This window comes from Microcebus murinus, chromosome 16 (genome assembly GCF_040939455.1).
Source record: "Microcebus murinus isolate Inina chromosome 16, M.murinus_Inina_mat1.0, whole genome shotgun sequence".
Taxonomy (NCBI): Eukaryota; Metazoa; Chordata; class Mammalia; order Primates; family Cheirogaleidae; genus Microcebus; species Microcebus murinus.
The window spans coordinates 33908354-33931056 of record NC_134119.1 but is presented as its reverse complement, the minus strand read 5'-3'; the positions used below and the strand labels follow the sequence as shown (position 1 = coordinate 33931056).

At 40.0% G+C, this 22703-nt stretch overlaps 1 protein-coding gene across 1 annotated transcript in view; it reads left to right on the top strand.

Annotated features, from left to right (window-relative positions):
- The window catches only part of MROH8 (maestro heat like repeat family member 8), a 64352-nt gene that overhangs the window by 4190 nt on the left and 37459 nt on the right, over positions 1-22703 (top strand). The window contains exons 2-6 of the mRNA XM_012754956.3: positions 7375-7496; positions 9997-10142; positions 14089-14211; positions 20579-20658; positions 21374-21518. Of these exons, the coding sequence (XP_012610410.2) occupies positions 7375-7496; positions 9997-10142; positions 14089-14211; positions 20579-20658; positions 21374-21518 (616 nt within the window). The remainder of the gene's footprint in view (positions 1-7374; positions 7497-9996; positions 10143-14088; positions 14212-20578; positions 20659-21373; positions 21519-22703) is intronic.

Here is a 22703-nt window from a genome sequence, read left to right as displayed (position 1 = left end):
AAAATTTTCTCCCATTCTGTAGGTTGTCTGTTTACTTTCATGACTGTTTCTTTGGCTGTGCAGAAGCTCTTTAGTTTCATCATGTCCCATTTATTTATTTTTGTTGATGCTGTGATTGCCTTTGGGGACTTCTTCATAAACTCTTTGCCTAGGCCTATATCTATAGGAGAGTGTTTCCAACATTTTTCTCTAGAATTCTAATAGTTTAATACCTTAGGTTTAAGTCTGTTATCCAGTGTGAGTTGATTTTTGTGAGAGGTGAAAGGTGTGGGTCCTGCTTTAGCCTTCTACAAATGGCTATCCAGTTTTCCCAGCACCATTTATTGAAAAGGGATTCTTTTCCCCAGCGTATGTTTTTGTCTGCTTTGTCAAAGATTAGATGGCTATATGAGGATGATTTTATATCCAGATTCTCAGATCTGTTCCACTGGTCAATATTCCTATTTTGTGCCAATACCAGATTAATTTAATTACTACAGCTTTGTAGTGTAGTTTGATATCTGGCATATTAATACCTCCCATTTTGTTTTTGTTGATTAGAATTGCTTTTGATATTTGGGGACTTCTTTGGTTCCATACGAAGCGTAAAATTATTTTTTCTATATCTGTGAAGAATGCTGATGGGATTTTAATAGGTATTGCATTGAATCTGTAGATCAGTTTGGGTAGTATAGACATTTTAATGATGTTGAGTCTGCCGATCCACGAGCATGGTATGGATTTCCATCTGTTTACATCCTCTGCTATTTCCTTCCTCAGTGTTTCATAGTTCTCCCTGTAGAGGTCTTTTACCTCCTTGGTTACCTCCTAAGTATATTCCTAGGTACTTTAATTTCTTTGTTGCTATTGTGAAGGGAATTGAGTCTTTGATTTAGTTCTCAATTTGATTGTTGTTGGTGTATATGAATGCCTCTGATTTCTGTGTATTGATTTTGTATCCTGAGACTTTACTAAATTCATTTATCAGTTCCAGGAGTCTCTTGGTTGAATCTTTCGGGTTTTCTAGATATAATATCATATCATCAGCAAACAGTGAAAGTTTGATCTCTTCTGCCCCTATTTGGATACCTTTAATTCCACTTTCCTGTCTGATTGCTGTAGCCAGGACTTCCAGCACTATGTTGAACAGAAGTGTAGATAGTGGGCAGCCTTGTCTGGTTCCAGTTCTAAGTGGGAATGCTTTCAATTTTTCCCCATTCAGTATGATGTTGGCTATGGGTCTGTCATATATGGCTTGTAACATTTTTAGGTATGTTCCTTCTATGCCTATTTTATTAAGTGTTCATATCATGAAAGGGTGTTGAATTTTGTCAAAAGCTTTTTCTGCATCTATTTTTTTTTTTTTTTTTTTGAGACAAGATTCTCACTTTGTTGTCCAGGCTAGAGTGAGTGCCATGGCATCAGCTTAGCTCACAGCAACCTCAAACTCCTGGGCTCAAGCAATCCTTCTGCCTCAGCCTCCCAAGTAGCTGGGACTACAGGCATGCGCCACCATGTCCAGCTAATTTTTTTGTATATATTAGTTGGCCAATTAATTTCTTTCTATTTATAGTAGAGATGGGGTCTCGCTCTTGCTCAGGCTGGTTTTGAAGTCCTGACCTTGAGCAATCCTCCCACCTCGGCCTCCCAGATTGCTAGAATTATAGGCGTGAGCCACCGCGCCCAGCCTGTTTTCTGCATCTATTGAAAGAATCATGTGGTCTTTGTTTTTGCTTCTGTTTATGTGGTGAATTGCATTTATAGATTTACGTATGTTGAACCATTGCTGCATCCCTGGGATGAAGCCCACTTGGTCATGATGGATTATTTTTTTGATAAGCATCTGGATTCGGTTAGGTAAGATTTTGTTGAAAATTTTTGCATCTATATTCATTAGGGATATTGGTGTGTAGTTTTCTTTTTTTTGTTGCATCATTTCCTGGTTTTGGTATCAGAGTAATATTCGCTTCATAAAAGGTGTCGGGGAGGTTTCCGTTCTTCTCGATGTTGTGGAATAGTTTCTGCAAGATAGGTACTAGTTCTTCTTTGTAAGTGTGGTAAAATTCGGGTGTGAAACCATCTGGACCGGGACTTTTCTTTTTAGGGAGATTTTTAATTGCTGTTTCTATTTCAGCTCTTGAGATTGGTCTGTTCAGGAAATCTATTTCTTCCTGGTTGAGCCTAGGGAGGCTGTGTGTTTCTAGAAATTTGTCCATTTTCTCCACATTTTCCAGTTTGTGTGCATAAAGATTTTTGTAGTATTCATAAATTATAACTTGTATCTCTTTGGGATCAGTTGTGATATCTCCTTTTTTGTTCCTGATGGAGCTTATTAGAGATTTCTCTTTTCTGCTTTTCATTAGCTTAGCCAATGGTGTGTCAATTTTGTTTATTTTTTCAAAGAACCAACTTTTTGTTTTATTAATCTCCTGCATAGCTTTCCTGTTTTCAATTTCGTTTAGTTCTGATTTGATCTTGTTGATTTCACTTCTTCTGCTGGGTTTGGGGTTGGTCTGTTCTTCTTTTTCCAGCTCTTTGAGTCGTTCGTTAGATTGTCTATTTGTGATCTTTTTGACTTTTGGTTATAGGCATTTATAGAGATAAACTTTCCTCTCAGAACTGCCTTAGCTGTGTCCCAGAGGATTTGATAACTTGTCTCTCCATTGTCATTTTGTTCATAGAATTTTTTAATCTCCATCTTGATTTCTTCATTTATGAAGTAATCATTTAGTAGGAGGTTGTTTAATTTCCATGTTTTTGTGTAGAAATGTGAGTTTCTGTTAGGGTTGATTTCTACTTTTATTCCACTGTAATCTGAGAAGATACATGGTATGATTTCTATTTTTTTAAATTTCTTGAGGTTTACTTTGTGTCCTAGGATATGGTCAATCTTAGAAAATGTCCCGTGAGCTGATGAGAAGAACATATATTCAGTGGATTTTGGGTAGAATGTCCTGTAAATGTCAGTCAGTCCCAATTGTTCTAGAGTTTTGTTTAAGTCCATTATTTCTTTATTAATTTTCTGTTTGGAGGATCTGTCTTGTGCCATCAGTGGGGTGTTGATATCTCCAGTGATTATGGAGTTGCTATTAATCAATTTGCTTAGATTCAGTAAGGTTTGCTTTATGAATCTGGGTGCACCTAAGTTGGATGCATATATATTTTAAATTGTTATCTCTTCTTGTTGAAGTGTGCCCTTCACCATTATATAATGACCCTCTTTGTCTTTCACTACTTTTGTTGGTTTAAAAACTAAATTGTCTGAAATTAGAACTGCCACGCCAGCCTTCTTTTTGGTTTACACTTGCTTGGAATACTGATCTCCACCCTTTTACTTTTAGTCTATATGCATCCTTGTAGGTTAGATGTGTTTCCTGTAGATAGCACATACTTGGCCTGTATTTTTTTTTTTTTTTTTTGGAGACAGAGTCTCGCTTTGTTGCCCAGGCTAGAGCGAGTGCCGTGGCGTCAGCCTAGCTCACAGCAACTTCAAACTCCTGGCCTCAAGCAATCCTTCTGCCTCAGCCTCCCAATTAGCTGGGACTACAGGCATGTGCCACGATGCCCAGGTAATTTTTTCTATATATATTAGTTGGCCAATTAATTTCTTTATGTTTATAGTAGAGACGGGGTCTTGCTCTTGCTCAGGCCACTTTCAAACTCCTGTCCTCGAGCAATCCGCCCACCTCAGCCTCCCAGAGTGCTAGGATTACAGGCGTGAGCCACCGCGCCGGGCCATGGCCTGTATTTTCTTATCCATTCAGCCAGCCCATGTCTCTTGAGTGGAGAGTTTAAGCCATTCACATTTATTGAGAGAACTGATAGGTAAGGTAGATTATTGTTCATTCTGTTGGGTTGGATGTTGTTGCTTTGATTTTTCTCTTGAGCCATTGTAATATCTGGCCTTCAATCTTTGGGTTTTGGTTGTTTTTATATTCGTGAGTTTTTATTATGGTGTTCTGTACGTAACACTGTTTTGAGTACTTCTTGTAGGGCTGGTCTTGTCTTGGTGAATTCTCTGAGACTTTGCTTGTCTGAGAATGTCTTTATTTCTCCTTCATATATGAAGCTTAGTTTTGCAGGGAATAAGATTCTAGGCTGGGCATTGTTTTGTTTCAGAAGAGTGAGAATGGGGCCCCAGTCTCTCCTTGCTTGTAAAATCTCAGTAGAGAAGTCTGGTGTTATTGGAATTGGCTTTCCCTTGTATGTTACTTGCCTCTTTCGTCTTACAGCTCTTAGAAGGGCCTCTTTAGTTGATATTTTGGTCAGTCTGATGACTGCATGTCGTGATGTCTTCCTGTTTGCATTGAATCTCCCAGGGGTCCTCTGAGCTTCTTGAACTTGTATATCGAGATTTTGAGCAAGGCCTGGGAAATTTTCCTCTATTATATCTTCAAATAGCTTGTCCAACCCTTTAGTGTTGTCTTCTTCCCCTTCTGGTAACCCTATGACCCTCACGTTAGGTTTCTTCACGTAATCCCACATCTCTTGTAGGCTTTGCTCTTTTCTCTTGTTTCTCTGCTCTATCTCTGTGACTCATTTATTTAATTGGAGGATGTTGTCTTCAATCTCTGAGATTCTTTCTTCTGTTTGATCTACCCTGTTCTTGAGACTTTCCACTGTATTTTGTAGTTCCCTGAATTGATTCTTCATTTCCAGTAATTCGGTTAAATTTTTCTTTATTGTGTCGATTTCTTTAGTGAACTTTTGTTCCAGGTCCTGGAGGCTTTTTGTGGTTTCTTTGTGTTGGTTATTGAGTTGATCTTGCAGGTCATTGAATTTTCTTATGCTCCACATTCAAAATTCCTCTTCTGTCATTTTGGTTGCCTGATTTTTGTTGGTGTCTGTTTCTAGGGGGCTGGTGTTCCTCTTTGGGGGGGTGTTTTCCATTTGGTTCTTCATATTTCTGGAGTTCCTTCGCTGGTTTCTTCCCATGTAGATCAGTTGTTGTTTCTTTCCTTTAGGTTTTCATTTGGGTATTCACACGTCTTGTTTAGTTTCTGAGCTGGTAGGTGGTGTCTGTGGGTGAGATTTGACCACTCCCTGTATAATGAGTCAGTAGGTGCGGTGAAAAGGGTGTGCAGGATGTCCTCCCTGTCAGTAGGTGGCGCTTGCTTGTAGGAGCTGGCTCTGCTGTTGTTTTTGTGTCCTGTTATCAGCTCTTGTTCCTGTAGAGAGGCACTCTAGAGGGCTGGTCTAGGAGAGAGTCTGGCTGGAGCTGGGTTGGGTAAGCCTGCCCTCAGGCACCACCAATGTAGTTAGTGGGGGTCAAAGTTCTGTTCTCTGCTTCCAGGAAAAGCCTTCCCACTGGTCTCTGGGCTGCTCCTGCGGTCTCAGCTTCCAGTTCTCCTCCACAGCCTCCTCCCATGGAGTCTCCCGTGGTCTCAGGTACCTCTCCTTCCGACCCTTGTCCGCTGTTTTCTCGTCTTCTTGCTTCTTTCTTCTAATTTCTGCTAGAATCTGTCTTTTCTTTTCTTTTTTTTTTTTTTTTTTTTGTTTTTTTTTTGAGACAGAGTCTCGCTTTGTTGTCCAGGCTAGAGTGAGTGCCGTGGCGTCAGCCTAGCTCACAGCAACCTCAAACTCCTGGGCTCCAGCAATCCTGCTGCCTCAGCCTCCCAAGTAGCTGGGACTACAGGCATTTGCCACCATGCCCGGCTAATTTTTATATATATATATATTAGTTGGCCAATTAATTTCTTTCTATTTATAGTAGAGACGGGGTCTCACTCTTGCTCAGGCTGGTTTTGAACTCCTGATCTTGAGCAATCCGCCCACCTCGGCCTCCCAGAGAGCTAGGATTACAGGTGTGAGCCACCATGCCCGGCCCAAAATCTGTCTTTTCTGCAGAGACACTCTGTCTGGCCGTGTTTCTCGTCCGCCATCTTCAGAAATTTCTTTTTATTAAAAAAAAAAGAAAGAAAGAACATAACCATAACTTTGAAGTTCTCCTTCTGGTCCTACCCATTCCACCTCCTTCCTTCCTCTCTGAGAAGTACCCATCCTGCAGATTATATTGTTTTGTTGTTTTTCTTCATAGTTTTACCTTGTATGTTTATAGTTTTAAGAAGTATTTATTTAGTTGTACATATTTCTTAATTTTATATAAATGGAATTTTCTGCGTTTTTTTCATGACTTTCTTTTCTCTTAACATTGTGAGATTTGTCTGTTTTGTTGTGTATAGCTAGAATTCATTATTTTTCACTCCTTTAAGTACTTTACTGGATAGCACAGTTTTTCTGTTCTATTGTTGATAGGCCATTGGGTGTCTCCAGATATTTACTATGATAAATACTGCTATGAAGATTCTTATACATATTCCTGGTATACATGTGTAAGAATTTCACTGGAATATATTCCTAGGAATGGAAGAGTGAGTCATAGTGTATGTACACCTTCAAGTTTACTAGATAATTATTTCCAAAGTGGTAGTACCAATGTACACTGCCAACTGCAATTTATATTATTTCTGTTTGCTCCACATCTAATATTAATGCCAATGTAAAATATTCATGCAATATAGAAATTTAAAAACCAAAATTTTCTCTCAACAATTTCACTCCACAGATGTTTGGTTTGAATTTGGTAAGTTTTTCTACATGTATCCCAACGTGTGTGTGTGTGTGTGTGCGCGCGCACACGTATGTTTCTCTGTGTGTATACACACATACACATACTTACCACTATTTTTTTAATAAAATTAGGGTCATATTATGTCAACTGTTTGGCAACTTGCTTTTTCATTCATTATGCTAAACATTCAGTAAATATAAATGTACTCATCCACTCTGCCAATATTTATTGAGCATTATGGTGCACCAGATACTGTTCTAGGCTCTTGGGATATATTCATGAACAAAGCAGCCAAAGATCCTTGTTCTCATGGATCTTATATTTTAGCAGGAAGAAATAGCTGATAAACAATGAACACCATAAATAACTGAATGATATATTAATAAGTGTTATGTGCTACGGAAAAAAGAAAAAGTAGGAAAGGGTAAGGGGATTGAGGGAGGTTGGGTGAGATATTCTACCTCAATCTGTTTTTAACAGCAGCATAGTGTTTCTCACCCATCCATTCACTTCCCCTGAGGCTGACAGTATGCCAGGTGCTGGAGATAAAACTGTGACCATGTAGACAAGGTTTCCTCCTCTAGTGGAGCTTGCAGTCTGATAGCAGACAGTCAAACACACACGAATGAAAAAGATAATTGTAGGTGATGGTTAAATACTATGAGAAAAAAATAAGAAATTAAATGTGGGGCTAGGTAGAGGGAGGTGCTTAATCTAGATGATTAAGTGCCTCTCTGAGAAGGTGATATTTAGGCTTTCAATTAAATGATGAGAGAGAAGCAGTCCTGAAAAACTAATTTCTCTAATCTCTTCTTTATTCCTAGGAGCCCTGGTCAGGAAGAAGTAGTGATCCCTTGTGCTTCTGACAATGATTCGGGAAGTGTGGACTTGCAGCTGACCAACTTAGAGGATATTAAAGAAGGTCCAAACAGCTCTGAATTTACAGGTGAAAAGGGGAAAGGACTTTAAAAGAGGGAGAGTGGTGAGGAAATCTCTTTTCAAGTCAAGCCAAGAGGTATTGATTGAGTACTTGCTGGGTGACCAGCCCTTGACTAGACTTAGACAATGAATTTGATACCTGACTTTGAGACTTTGGAATACAGCTGGTAAGGTAAGATGTGTTATTCTAGATGTATCGAAAATGAGACAGACAGTCTTACAGACTCTGCAGCAGAATTTGAGTGCTTGGGAGATTATTCTGAGAAGGCAAAGGAGAGTGTGGGTTGATATAGAGAGGGAAGACTTCATGCAGAAGGTGGTGTCTGGATTGAGCTGTAGAATAACTGTCTTTCATTTATTCTACAAACATTTATTGAATACAAGGTGCTGGGCATATAACAGCGAACATAGCTGACATGGTCCTTGCCCTCACAGAACTTACATTATACTAAGAAAAAACACCAAAAAAGTAAACAGGCCGGGCATGATGGCTCACTACTGTAATACTAGCATTCTGGAAGGCCAAGGTGGGAAGATTGCTTGAGGCCAGGTGTTTGAGACCAGCATGAGCACCAGTGAGACCCTGTCTCTACCAGAAATAGAAAAAATTAGCTGGATGAGGTGGCTCGTGTCTTAGTCCTAGCTACTTGGGAGGCTGAGGCAGGAGTATTGCTTGAGCCTAGGAGTTTGAGGTTGCAGTGAGCTATGATGACACCACTGCACTCCAGCCTGGGCAACAGAGCTAGACTCTTTCTCCAAAAAAACAATAACAACAAAGTAAATAGTAACTAAAGTAACTTCAAGTTGTAGTAAGCACTATGGAAAAATTAAACAAGAAGCTGAGACCAAAAATAAGGGAGATGAGAACCTACTTTATGGATGTCAGAGAACACCTGTATGAGCAGTGCTATTTAAACATAGAGGAGGCCTCAAGGATATGAAAGAGTAACCCATATAAGTAAAGGGATAGGCATTCTAGACAGATGAAACAGCATGTGCACAAGACAGAAAGACCTAGTGTGTTTGAGGAGCTATATTCATTCATTCATATATTCGCTCAGCAAATAGTGAAGCCCTCCTGTGCTCTAAATTTAATGTAGCTGCTGGAGATGCAGCAGTGAACAGGACAGACGCAATGTACACAATTGGAACTAGGTGTAATCTGTGAGATGGGGAGGGGGACCAGAGTGGAAACAGAGAGGTTTATTAATGAGCACAAGGATACCTACTAAAATGGGCAGAAGGGATACTGGAAAGGCATCCTGGAGCTGAGTTCTTGAAGAAAGAGTAGTAGTTAGCAAGGAAAGGAGAGGTAAGGGAAGGTGGGAGAAAGGAAGGAGAAAAATGCAGGCAGAAGAAAGAGCCTATGTAAAGATCAGAGGTGAGCAAGAACATGGTTTCAAGTATTGCTCTTAGTAGATGACAAGAATGTGGCAAAGAGTAGGAGGAGTTTGTAAAAAAAAAAAGGCATTCAGGAGACTAAAAAATTATAAAAGTAGAGTAGCAGAAATCCTCAGATGATAGATGTGTTAAGGAGGAAATAGTATACATAAACTCCTTTGCTTTAAAAAAAAAAAAAAAAAAAAAAAGGAGGAAATAGTAATACTATTAGCCTAATAGGAATAAGAAATTTTATATTGGAAAATAGAGGAGATAGGATGTAAAGGTAAATGAAGAGAAAAATGATACCGCTGTCATCATTGTCACTCAGGGAACAAAGGGGTAATATTTGCTGACACTTCCTTGGTGTTAACTCTGTATCAGCCAAATGGGGTAAGTAGTTTCTATTATCATCCCCATTTTTGGAGATGAAGAAATAAGGCCCAGAGAAGCTAAGGTCACACATAGTCAGAGTGCTAGAAAGAGACAGAGCCAGGTTCTGAGCCTAGGCAGATGGGCAGTGGAGCCTGTGCTGTCCCAGGTGGAGAAGAAGCTACCTCCAACACATACTGCGGCCTGCTCCAGTGGGAAGAGATAAGGATCAGCAAGGGGCTGCTACTGTATTTTAAGCTCTTGTCACTACAGAGTTGTAGACTTTTGAGTTTGAACAATATCAACCATTTAAGTGCTTACTATGTGCCAGATACTGGAATCAGTTCTTTGCTTGTATTACTTCCTTTAATTCTTACAGTAACCCTGTTTTATTTACAGATGAGGAAATTTAATGTTCCAGGAGGCAAACTAACTTGATAAAGGTCATACAACTAATAAATTGGTAGAGCTAAGATTCAAACTAGTCTCAAACTGAGATTGAAAGTCCACGCTCTTAACTATTCTGCTACTGCTCAATCCCGAAAGTTCTTGTAGTTTAGGAGGCCCTTAGAGAACATTGAATTTGTAATTGAGAAAACTGAGATTCAGAGAAGGGAAGGGACTTGGTCAAGTCGTAGATCAAGTAGTAAAGGTGAGAACAGGACCTGTCTATCCTGATGTTTAGTGGTGCTCCCTGCTAAACCATACTTTACTCAGTATGGAGGCGTCACCCAGTGTCTTTCTTTCGATATTAGACTTGGATATCTCTGACATCCCTGGACCTCCTCCAGAGTCCTTCTCATGTAGCTTCAGATACCCAACCCACCAGGAACCCCTCAGCCAGGCCATCATTGAGAAGCTGATCCAGTCCATCCAGGCAGTTTTTAATGGTGAGCTAAAGGTATGCACAAGCAATCCTTACGCGTTGTCTAACTTATTCCTCCATTTTAACAAATATTTTAAACATATATTATTTCTTTATTATGCAAATAATTTTATATTATAGATTATAAAACATGTTTGTTTTATATTCATAATGAATATATTTTATATATTTCTAAATTATATTTATATGTATAAAATTTAAAATTCATATAAAAATAAAACTGTAATAAAAATTAAAAGTTAATCTTCTCTAGTCAGATTCTCCTGAGTTAACTACTGTTAACATATCACTTTATATATTTTTAGACTTTTATATCTTTTCATACAAATGCATGTAATTATAGGGGAAAACCATCGTATATGGTAGAAGAAAAAACCTTTTCTAGGTCAGTAACTATAGACCAATATTATTCTACCTAATAGCTGTACAGTATTCCACTGTTTAGGTGAATCATTCATTCATTCATGCATGTATGAGAGCATGTAACAGAAGAACTTATCTGTGGGTAAGGGAAGGCATCTGCAAGGAAGTAACCCTTGACATCAGATCTGAGGAATGAATAGGAAAAACTAGAAGTTAGAACTGGGGTTAGTGTTCCAGAAATAGGAAAGCATATCTTTAACAACTTTGTGGCAGAAAGGAGCACAGCATGCTTGAAGAACTAAGACCAGTATGTTTAAATCATGGTGATGAAAGGGGAGGGTGGTACCAGGTGAGGCTGAAGAGATGAAGGCAGCCCTTGGAAACCAGAATAAGAATTTTGATCTTTAGTCTAAGAACAGTAAAACAAATAAGGAATATATAAGGAAATGAATATCCTAATACCCCATTATTAGCTATTTAGTTTCTTTCCAGTTTTTTGTTATTATAGTCCTTTGACAAATATTCTTTGGGGTTTTTTTTGTGTTTTTTTTTTTTTTTTTTGAGACAGAGTCTCACTCTGTTGCCTGGGCTAGAGTGCTGTGGCATCAGCCTAGCTCACAGCAACCTCAAACTCCAGTGCTCAAGTGATCCTCCTACCTCAGCCTCCCGAGTAGCTAGGACTACAGGCATGTGCCACCATGCCCAGTTAATTTTTTCTATATATTTTTAGTTGGCCAGTTAATTTCTTTCTATTTTTTAGTAGACACAGGGTCTTGCTCTTGCTCAGGAGGATCTCGAACTCCTGACCTTGAGTGATCCTCCCACCTCAGCCTCCCAGATTGGACAAATATTCATTGTGGGTTTTTGTGTACCCCTCAGATGATTTCTCTAGGGTAAATTCCTAGATGTGCTATTGCTGAATCAAAGGGTATGTACCTTTTCTAGGCTTTTAATAGATACTATTAAATTATGCCCCAAGAATGTTAAGCCTATTTATAGTCTCACCAGCAAAATATATTAAATGCTAGGTGCTTACAACTGTCCAAAATCACTATTACTTTTTTTGTTTTTAATCATTACCAATCTAATAGAAGAACAAGTGAATCCATTTGTTTTACCTCTGTATCTTAGCATTTCTCATCCTACTGGGTAGTAGCTTACTTAGCCTGAAGCTTCACAAGAAGCAAGTATCACAGTAACTCCTCTCTGGTTAGTGTTCCCAGTGATTTCACCTTTATATGGCTTTTAAATCCCATTCAGCCAATCAACAAGAAAGGAATGAGTACCTACCATTTATAAGACATTGTGCTAGGCACTCGGAAGAAGTTGGAGTGGTAAGATTTAAAAAGTCTATTCAGGCCCAGCATGGTGGCTCACGCCCATAATCCTAGCATAAGGTCAGGATTTCGAGACCAGCCTGAGCAAGAGTGAGACTCCATCTCTACTAAAAATAGAGAGAAATTAGCTGGACAACTGAAAATATATATAAAAAAATTAGCTGGGCATGGTGGTGCATGCCTGTAGTCCCAGCGATTTGGGAGGCTGAGGCAGAAGGATTGCTTGAGGAGTTTGAGGTTGCTGTAAGCTAGGCTGACACCACGGTACTTTAGTCTGGGCAACAGAGTGAGACTCTGTCTCAAAAAAAAAAAAGTCTATTCAATAAGTAAACAAACTAGGGAACATCCATGAAGCGGAATACTATTCAGCAATAAAACAAATGAACTATTGATACCTGCAACAACTTAGGTGAAGCTCAGATGCATTATGCTGAGTTAAAGAAGCCAGTCACAAAAGGTTGCATACTATTTTATATGATTCCAGTTACGTGGCATTCTCTAGAAGACAAAACTATAGTGATAGAGAACAGATCAGTGATTCCCAGAAATTAGGGATGGGGAAGGGAGTATGACATAAAGTAATAGCACCTGAGAAGTTTTGAAGGTGATGGATCTGTTCTATATCTTGGTTGTGGTGGTGTTTCCACTTATGTATGCATGTAATACAAGGCATAGATCCATACACTCCTCCATAAAAAAATCAATTTTGTTGTATGACACTTTAAAAAAATCATAATATCACTTTGTATCCTATAAATATATACAATATAATTTGTCAATTTACAATATAAAAAAAAACTGAGCCTCCACTGGAAGAGAGGATGAGGAACAGTTCTGGAATGCTTATCATAATCTGTTGCTAGTTACACACGTGTTTTTGATTTGTGAAAATTCACCAAGCTATACATTTTCTTTATGTAGAATGCTAATAAAAAATAAAACACCTAAAGCCAGCACATTGGTCTTCACTTTTGACTTGGACTAGTCATTATACTTCATGTCAGCAAGGCTTTATTTGCATTTCTTTATAATTAATGAAGGGCTTGAATTGCTGCAGTAAATTAAAACAAAAAAGTCCATTCCCTGCCTTGACCTGACTCCACAGTCAGTCAGGAAAATAGATAAGAAGGTAATGATGTCAGAGCATCACAAATGCCTTGATAGTGATTTACTCATGTGGTTTATAGATACACTTAGGAAGGGCACCTGATCCTGCTTCAGAAGAAACTGCATGATCAGATTCTTTAAATATATACTGATTTTAGTCAGTAAGCAAGAAGAAATGTATAGAGAAGTCAAAAGGTGCAAAGCCCAGAAGCAGGAAAGAGCAGCATAAAAGTTAATTTGGCTAGAGTTCAGAATGCCACAGGGCAAGAGCCAAATTTGAAGAGATCAGCTGGGGTAATGTTGGGGAGGGCCTCAACTTCTATGGGTGCCGTTGAAAGATTCTGGATGGGGAGTTACCTGACCAAATTTGCATTTGAGAAAGATGAATCAGGCAACAACTGGGGAAATGAATTGGGGGGGGGGGCAAAACTAGAACAGAGAATATGCTACTCGATATGAGAGAGAATGGGGCCTTCTTTTTAGTGGATTGCTATGTGCTCTCCAGAGAACTTGTACCAGTTCACATCATCTATGTGCAGGAGAAAAGGACTGGAAGAAATTTTCCCAAGGTTGTGGAATTGGTTTCTTTTATTTTTTAATTTACACATTATTTTTTCAAAGTTTCTATGATAAAGAGATATTGCTTTCATAATCAGAAAAAGAGAATGTTAATCCAAAAAGAGATTTTATTCTTCACATCAGAACTTGCATTTTAGCAAACCTTAAAGACAAAATAATGAATCTTTAATGACATCAAAAGAACTAGAAGTAACAGCTTCAGAGATCACCTTTAAGAAGCTTAATCAGGCAGCACTGCACAGGGCAGGTAGGTAGGAAAGCAAAGGCTAAAGATGGGGAGAGCCATAAAGGAGCACTTAGTATCTAGCTGTGAGGAAGAATGAGGTTCCAATCAAGGCAGGGCCAGTAGACAAGGAATTTCACTGAAATCCTCTGTCATTTATTCATTCCTTATAATAAAAGACTGATATGTCACCCTGGCAAGCAGACTAAAAAAAAAAAAAAAAAAAAAGACTGATATAGGATTGAATGAGAGGTCAGATGTTTAAAACATTCCAAGAAACTTTTCAAAAGCCCTGTACAATTGTCAGATAATAGTGTATAACTGTGTTTTTATCATTTTTCTACAAATTCAGGGTGAACTTGAAAAGCTGACATTCCTAAGATCTTTGTCTTCTCTCAGCCAAACTTTATCTTATGATGAAACTGCAGAATCATTCATTCACAGCCACATAGCAAACATTGTGCATATCCTAAATGTAAGTATTTATGACCTTATCACAAATTATTAGGACTACAGAAGAAATTCAGTGACTTGGCCAAAACATGTTTTAGTGCCTTCACCTGTGTTATACATTCCCTTGAACTCATTTCAGTATTTCTGCATGAGGAGAAATACTCAGGGATACCCCTCAAATATAATCATCCTTGAAAACCAATTAAAAGAAGAGTAGAAAGGAGAGAAATAGAATTTAAATTTCTCAGCAAGGCTGATGCTGCATTCTCATTAATCAAGCAGTGGGATCTGAGACAGTCTCTGTAATCAAGTGCCTACTCTGCTGTTGGAAGATAAAGAAATAAAAGATATCAGGAGTTTTGCAGGGCTTTGCCTTGAAGGAATATGTGAACATGTTAGTTCACAGACCAAAAGCTGCCTCACCATAGGAGGGCATCTCACCGTTCAGGAGTGTTTGCATGGTGATGCCCGTCTCCAGACCTGTAGGCCTGCGCCTGATGCTTGTGTAAGACATGGGCTCAGTATGGGGTCACAGGTTGAGGACTGATCAAAGAATGCCTGCCTGGCAGTCACCTGTAGCTAGAGACAATTGGCCTTAGGGACAGTTCCTGCTTCACTCCTGACCACTTGTCTCAATCAACAAGAAACTAAATAAAGAAATATATAGCCTCTATATTTCTGTTTAGTCTTTCTGCTAATTGATAATTTTATCTTAGGGTTTAGAAGTTTATCTTAGAAAAATAATAGTAACTGTTTGCTCACGTAAATAGAGTTAATTAAGGGATCTCTACAAACTTTTGGGGAGACTTAAAACCTAAACGAATTATCTATTATTATGTAAATCTGTAACCACTGACAACTAATCGCTGCACCAATAAATACTGACACGGGACTTCACTCAGGGCCTCACAGCTCATGGGAATGCTGGAGGACCCCTGACTCACCCATCTTTTTAAACTATGCATTGTCTCTTGTCTCAGTTATTTCTCTATTCTCTATTATTTTTCTATTTCTATTATTTCCAAATCTCTTGCGACGATTCTGCCAGGGACCTGTTTTTGCTGGGAGCATAGCTAACTCCCAGCACTCTGCTTCTTTTTAGTTGTATAATTTTCAGAAATTACTTGTCAATGCCTCAGTTTCCTCATCTATAAAATAAGAATAGCAATATCTGCTTCACAGAGCTATTGTCAGTATTAAATAAGAAATAAATGTAAGCCATGTAACATGGTAACTAACATACATTATGCATTTGAGAAACATGATTGTAATAGTGTTAGCATTGTATTTTGTCCTGCTTGCACTTACTCCAACCACACTCTGCCACCAACTCATCCATTCATTCATTTTTTAAGTGTCTGACAGTTCCAGTAACTATCCTGGGATTTGGGGCTGCAAAGTCAAAGAAGACATATCCCTGTTCATGCAGCCAAGGAAGGTGTAATCAAGTGTCACAAGGACTTTGACGGAAGTTTAAATGGGTGTACTGGGGACACAGAGGAGTGAGTGCATGATCAATTCCATGTCCAAGGGTCCAAAAGGGCTTTACAAAGCAGGTGATGCATTTAAGCAAGTACTTAACTTCTTCGTGCTTTAGTTTTTTCATCACTGAAATGCCCCCTTCAGTTTCTCTAAAGCTCTAAAATTCTGATTTTGAGATTTCTTATATACTCCAGGAATATGAGTTCTTTCTCATACCATGCATCTGTAAGGCTAACTAAATTGATGATTAACTTTTTAAATTGAAGGTTAACCAGCCAACAGTTTTGTTAAATGGTAGGCAGTTGTCAAGGATCTTCTACATCTAGTATACTATGGTGCTTTGATAAAGGTTACAAATTTCCGAGAAGCTTTAATCTTTGATCTCCAAGAGTTTATAATCCATCTGGAAATGACCATACCTCAAAAAGTAAATAGATTGAGAACCATTCCAAATAATACATTAAGAAGTACAGAATGAGGCCAGGCACGGTGGCTCACGCGTGTAATCCTAGCACTCTGGGAGGCCGAGGCAGGCGGATTACTCAAGGTCAGGAGTTCGAAACCAGCCTGAACAAGAGCTAGACCCCATCTCTACTATAAATAGAAACAAATTAATTGGCCAACTAATATATATAGAAAAAATTAGCCAGGCATGATGGCACATGCCTGTAGTCCCAGCTACTTGGGAGGCTGAGGCAGTAGGATTGCTTGAGCCCAGGAGTTTGAGGTTGCTGTGAGCTAGGCTGACGCCATGGCACTCACTCTAGCCTGGGCAACAAAGCGAGACTCTGTCTCAAAAAAAAAAAAAAAAAAAAGAAGTACAGAATGATACAATGCAGATTTAAGAACGAATGCAGCTTTCTGCTTGGGTATACTCCTTGGAAAAGGCCTATAGGCAGCCATAAAACTCACCCAAAGTGACATGTTTCAAAATTTCCACTTCCACTAGAATTGGCAGCAATGGGTTGCCACATGGTTCAACAAGCCAGCTCAGAAAATCCACAAATGCAAGTCTCAGACAGCAAAAGCCCACTGAATTGCCCCGTGCTTTGCCTTTGGATCTGTCCAACCAGTAGTGAAATGCCAACATCAGATATTAACCAAAGTATGTGCTGGCAAAGGGTTCACCCTAGAAGAGTTAAGGGTAGCTAGTGTCCATGAGAAATTGCATCCTGCAACATCGTACAAGTCTATAAAGTCCTTGCGGGGCTGAAAAAGCATGGCTTCCAACCAAGAGGAAAGATGCCCAAGAGGAGAAGCAGTGCTGCTAAGGAACCTATAGGAGGAAAAAGCCAGGGTCATTACAGAGAAATAAAACTTTAAGGCATTTGTCAATCTTTTTGTGAGCCACACCAGTGCATGGCTCTTAAATCTCCAAATAAAAAGAGCCAAAGAAGCCAACAACAGAAAGTAGAAAAAAGGGAAAAAAATCTGTTATGACACTTTACCAAAGAATATAAGTAAGTGCCTGAAAAGATGCTCCATCATTGTGATTAGGGAAAAGCAAGTTAAAACCACAATAAGATTCAACTATACACCTATTAGAATGGCTAAAATTAAAAAAGGAAGGCAATACCAAATAGTGGTGAGGATATGGATTAACTAAAACTCTCATACAGTGCTGGTAGGAATATGAAATGGCACAACCACTTCGGAAAACAGTTAAGCAGTTTCTTAAGCAGTTAGATGAGCACTTTCCATATGACCCAGCAATTCCATAATTACACTCCTAGGTGAAATGAAGCATACATCCACACAAAGATGTATACACAAATGTTCGTAGCAGCTCTATATGTAAGAGACAAACACTAGAAGAAACCCAAATCTTCTTCAGCAAATGAGTGGATAAAGAAATTGTGATACTGTATATTCATTCAATAGAATACTGCTTAGGAATAAATAGGAACAAACTATTGATATATGCTACAACTTAGAAGAATCTCAAAATAATTATGCTGAGTGAAAGAAGCCAGATGGGAAAAGATGATATGCTGTGTGATTCCATTTACATAAAATTCTAAAAAATACAAACTAATCCATAGTGATAGCAGACCAGGGGTTGCCTGGAGGTAGGAGCAAGTTCCAGCACAGCTCCAGGGGTCTCAGGCAGGGGTTGCTCTACCATCAACATGACTCAAACCTTTAGCAGTTCAAACCCACTCTCTGTCACTCTAAAATTCCAAACTGCAAGAGAGAATCTGATTGTCCCAGACTGGTCTGTTTTCCACCCCTGCATCAATCACATATGTCTAAGGGCAGGATCATATAGTAATGGTATGACTTCTGGGCATCCCTCCCTGTGTGTTGGAGGCATTCCCAGAGAGAAGGGGTGATTGTTGTGATCTGGGCAGTCACCTAAAGAGTTTTCTACCATACAAGTACTTCACAAACAAAAAAATAGTCTCACTTCTGAATTCCCCGTAGTGGCTAGCATAATTGTGAACAAATAATAAGCCTTTAATACCCAAGTCATTTAAAAAAGAAAAAAGATTCTGGCAGAAGTGGGTCAAGTAGATTGAAGTCAGAGGGAACGGCAGGCCTGAGGGTTCAGCTAAGAGACACTGCCTTCATCCACATGTGAGGGATATGGCTCTAGAAAAGGACAGTCCCAGAAACCAGACAGTGCAGAGCAGGGAGTGGCTGTAGCTGGGATGTAGGGCTTGAACAAAAGAGAAAAAGTCATAAATCACCTCTTTAATGAGCCCTGGGAAAGGGCACCATTGACAACTATCAAAGGCTAGAAAGGTGTGTCCTTGAGATAACTAGATGTGGGCCAGGAGAGCCCTGGGAGAACTGTCAAGGCTGAAGACAGTCTTATGCTGTTCCTTCCAGACTATAAAGCCATAAAAATGAATGAGCTCCTTGAGGAAGTACGTGAAGGAGAGCAGCAGGCCACCAGCTAGATCTGAGTCAGAGCAAGAGTTGGAAAGTGAGAAGAGAAAAAGAAAGGGGTGAGAAGGGGAACCTGGTGATACACATTGACACTTAACTGCCTCTTTTTTTTTTTTTTTGAAACAGAGTCTCATTGTGTTGCCTGGGCTAGAGTGCTGTGGCGTCAGGCTAACTCACAGCAACCTCAAACTCCTGGGCTCAAGCACTCCTGCTGCCTCAGCCTCCCAAGTAGCTGGGACTACAGGCATGTGCCACCATGCCTGGCTAATTTTATATATATATATATATATATATATATATATATATATATTTTTTTTTTTTAGTTGCCCAATTAATTTCTTTCTATTTATGGTAGAGATGGGGTCTCACTCTTGCTCAGGCTGGTTTTGAATTCCTGACCTTGGGCGATCTGCCCGCCTCGACCTCCCAGAGTGCTAGGATTACAGGCAGGAGCCACCGTGCCTGGCCTTAACTGCCTCCTAAATTCCTCGTGAAGTCTTTTTGGTGGCAGTAAGAGACATCTACTAGAGGCAAGTTGAAACACCAAAGAGGAGATTTGTTCCAAGGATCACTGAGTGTTCTCCAGAACCCTACAACAAGGAAGAGCAGCCTGCCCCAGAAAGGGAATTTATCTAGAAAATAAAAAGCTTCCACAAACTCAGGGAGAACTTTTTCTCCATCTTTTATCTTTTCTCCTTTGTTTTTATTTTTGTTTTGAGGCAAGAGTCTCGCCCTATTACCCTATTATCTCTTCTATCAGGCTAAAGTTCCATAGCATCATCATAGCTCACTACAACCTTAACTCCTAGGCTCAAGCAATCCTCCTGGCTTAGCCTCCTGAGTAGCTGGGACTACAGAGCATGCAACCACGCCCAGATAATTTTTTCTATTTTTAATTGCCCAGCTAATTTTTTTTTTTCCATTTTCACTACACACAGGATCTTGCTCTTGCTCTTGCTCGGGCTGATCTCGAACTCACCTCAAGCAATCCTACTGCCTCGGCCTCCCAGAGTGTTAGGATTACAGGTGTAAGTCACCTCACCCAGCCCCAGCCTCGCCCCAAAATTGGCCATATATGTTACCTTGTCCATAGGAACTAGTGCTCCCAAATTTTAAATTTCCTTTTAGAAGTACAGCCAGACTGAGAATGAAGCACATTGTCCTGATTCCTGAGAGAATCCAGTTGACCTTAGTATCTACTCCTGGACAGTGGGACAGAATGACTTGGCAGACACATGGCTCTGAGTGCCCATTCCTGTGGGATGGAGGCAGTTCCCAAAGAGGCTTCCACAAAAGCCATTGACATTTGCTCCGCACATCAACTCCCTGAAATATGTCTCATTCCCTCATGCAAATGAGGCACTCGAGCAGTTAAATGACATGGTCAGGGTCACACATCGAGTGGCAGAACCAATGCTCACCCCTGAGACTTTCCACTCCAAAGTCCCTGTTTTCCCCTCTGTATCACTGCAGATTTTCCAAGCAGTTTTCCCTCTACCAATTTCTAATTTGGAAAGTTATTCCTTTTCCAGGACAAGTAACTCAGAATAATATGAGACATGAAAGCAGAGATGACTAGTTTACTAGAAAGCGGAGTTAGAATGCCTAAAGTAGAAATAATCACTGGTAATAAAAATAATGAATAACAGATAATAACAATTAAGGAGGGCTAGTAGGTATCATGAATTAGCTCATTTAGTACTCATAGCCACCCCATGAAGGTAAGTAGTACTGTTACCTAGTTTCATGGTTAAGGAAACGGAGGTACCAGGAAGTTAAATAACTCATGTCAGCTCAAACAGCTGGTAAGAGGCAGAGCCAGGGTTGGGGCTCTGGCTCGAGAGAATAAACCCCTAACTCTGCCACCATCCTGCAGCCGGTCCTGTGGAGCCAAAGAGTAGGGCCAACTGAAGGACCTGCTATTGTTCTTACATGCCACCCACATCTCTGATCAGCTCTGGCCTAATGAATGGATACATTCTCAACTCTCCCAAGTTCTTTCCTTCTCATTGCAGGTACTGGTGCAAGAGGAGGCCTCGCATTCTCTATTCAGCCCTGTGTGCCAGGAGGTCTTTGTCACCATTACTGATCTCAGGTGATGCCCACATGCCCCCTACATGTGCATCCTGGTTCCTCATTCAGGGCCAATGCCAGAGACAACTGACATGTTCTGTATTTTTAACTTTTGAAAACTATTTAGATAAATAAGGGGAAGCCAAATCCATGTTTTTGAGTACAAACTTTGATTTGATGTATGCTGCCATCAATATGTGAAAGACTTTATTGGAACTTCTTTGGGGTTCAGATTTGCCCAAAGTATATTCAGTGCCAAGTTACTTCCGTATGTTTCATGACATTCAAGTTCCAAGGTCTAAGAAATTTGGAAGGGCTGCCTGCTGTTTACCTGTCTTGGAGATTTGTTTTGCAGTGATTAAACTGATTGCAGGTCCTGAGAAGTCCTGTAGTTAAAAAGTTTTTAGCTTGGTTCAACCCACTGTTGCCCAAACTAACATTCCACAGAGTATGCTTTGGAAAATTGTGACTTACCATGCTAGACTGTAGCAGCTTTCCCTCTGCAGATGAACTGAAGGAAAGCCTGGAAGGATTTTGCTTTGCTTACTTCTTGGGGGGATCTCTTCTCTAACCTTTTGCGAGATTTCTCTAAGCAGACTGACAAGCCATTTATCTCTTCTATCAGAATGACCCCCCAGCCAGTTTACCCTTCTCTTTTTTGTAACTTTGATCCCTGCTCATGAATATCAAGTCAAACCCTTTTCCCAGCTTGCTGTCACCAAACTGTCTTTTCTTAGTTACCAAGATGTCCATTTGCTGTTTGGCTCTGAAGATCGAGCTGAGTTGTTCTGCCTCATCAACAAAAGTGTAATCACTCTGCCCTCTATGAGGAATCTTACCCAGCCTCAGGAAATCATGCCAAATGGGCCCTGCAACTCGGAGGTAACTCATTTGCTTTAGTAACTGCCCATCCATGGGGTCAGCTGATCTTGGCCTGTAGTGAATGCATTTGATTTTTTAAAACTAGCCAAAAACCAGCTGGGCATGGTGGCTCATGCCTGTAATCCTAGCACTCTGGGAGGCGAAGACAGGTGGATCGTTTGAGCTCAGGAGTTCAAGACCAGCTTGAGCAGGAGAGAGACCCCGTCTCTACTAAAAACATAGAAAGAAATTAGCAGGACAGCTAAAAATATATAGAAAAAATTAGCTGGGCATGGTGGCACATGCCTGTAGTCCCAGCTACTCGGGAGGCTGAGGCAGTAGGATTACTTGAGCCCAGGAGTTTGAGGTTGCTGTGAGCTAGGCTGACACCACAACACTAGCCTGGGCAACAGAATGAGACTCTGTCTCAAAACAACAACAACAACAACAAAAAACCTAGCCAAAACCATTTAAGCCAAGTCTGGTGAACAAAATAGGCAGTTAAGTTAAAAGATGGCCTTTTCCCCCCTTCATTTTCCCTTCATTACTTCATTCCTTCCTTTCAAATGTAAAATAAGGTATGAGTAGTTATTCATATATTTATTTAAGGGTCACCATGTGCTAAGCATTCTGATAGGCAATAGGGACACCGCAGTTCAGTCTCACTCATGGAGCTTGCATTCTAATGCAGAGAGACAAACTGATGATAAAGAAAATATGTCAGCTGGTAATAAACGTTATAAGAAAAAAAGCAGGGAAAGAGGAGGATGAAGAGTACTGTGAGCTGAGCACAGCTGAGCACAGCTTACGCCTGTAATCGTAGCACTTAGGGAAGCCAAGGTGGAGAGGATCTCTTCAGGCCAGGAGTCAAGACCAGCCTGGGCAACATAATGAGTGAGACCCTATCTCTATAAAAAATTTAAAGATTAGCCAGACGTGGTGGTGTGCTCCTGTAGTCCCAGCTACTCAAGAAGCTGAGGAGAGAGGATTGCTTGAGCCCAGGAGTTTGAGCTTGCTGTGAGCTATGATCATGCCACTGCACTCCTGCCTAGGCAACAGAGCAAGACCCTGTCTCTAAAAAACAAAGAGTACTGTGTTTGGGAGGCATATGGGTGGTCAGGCAAAGCCTTCCTGATGGGGTGATAGTTGAAGGAAGGGAGAGGGTGTGGGTATGTCTGGAGGAGAAGCTTTTAAGCTGAGAGAAGG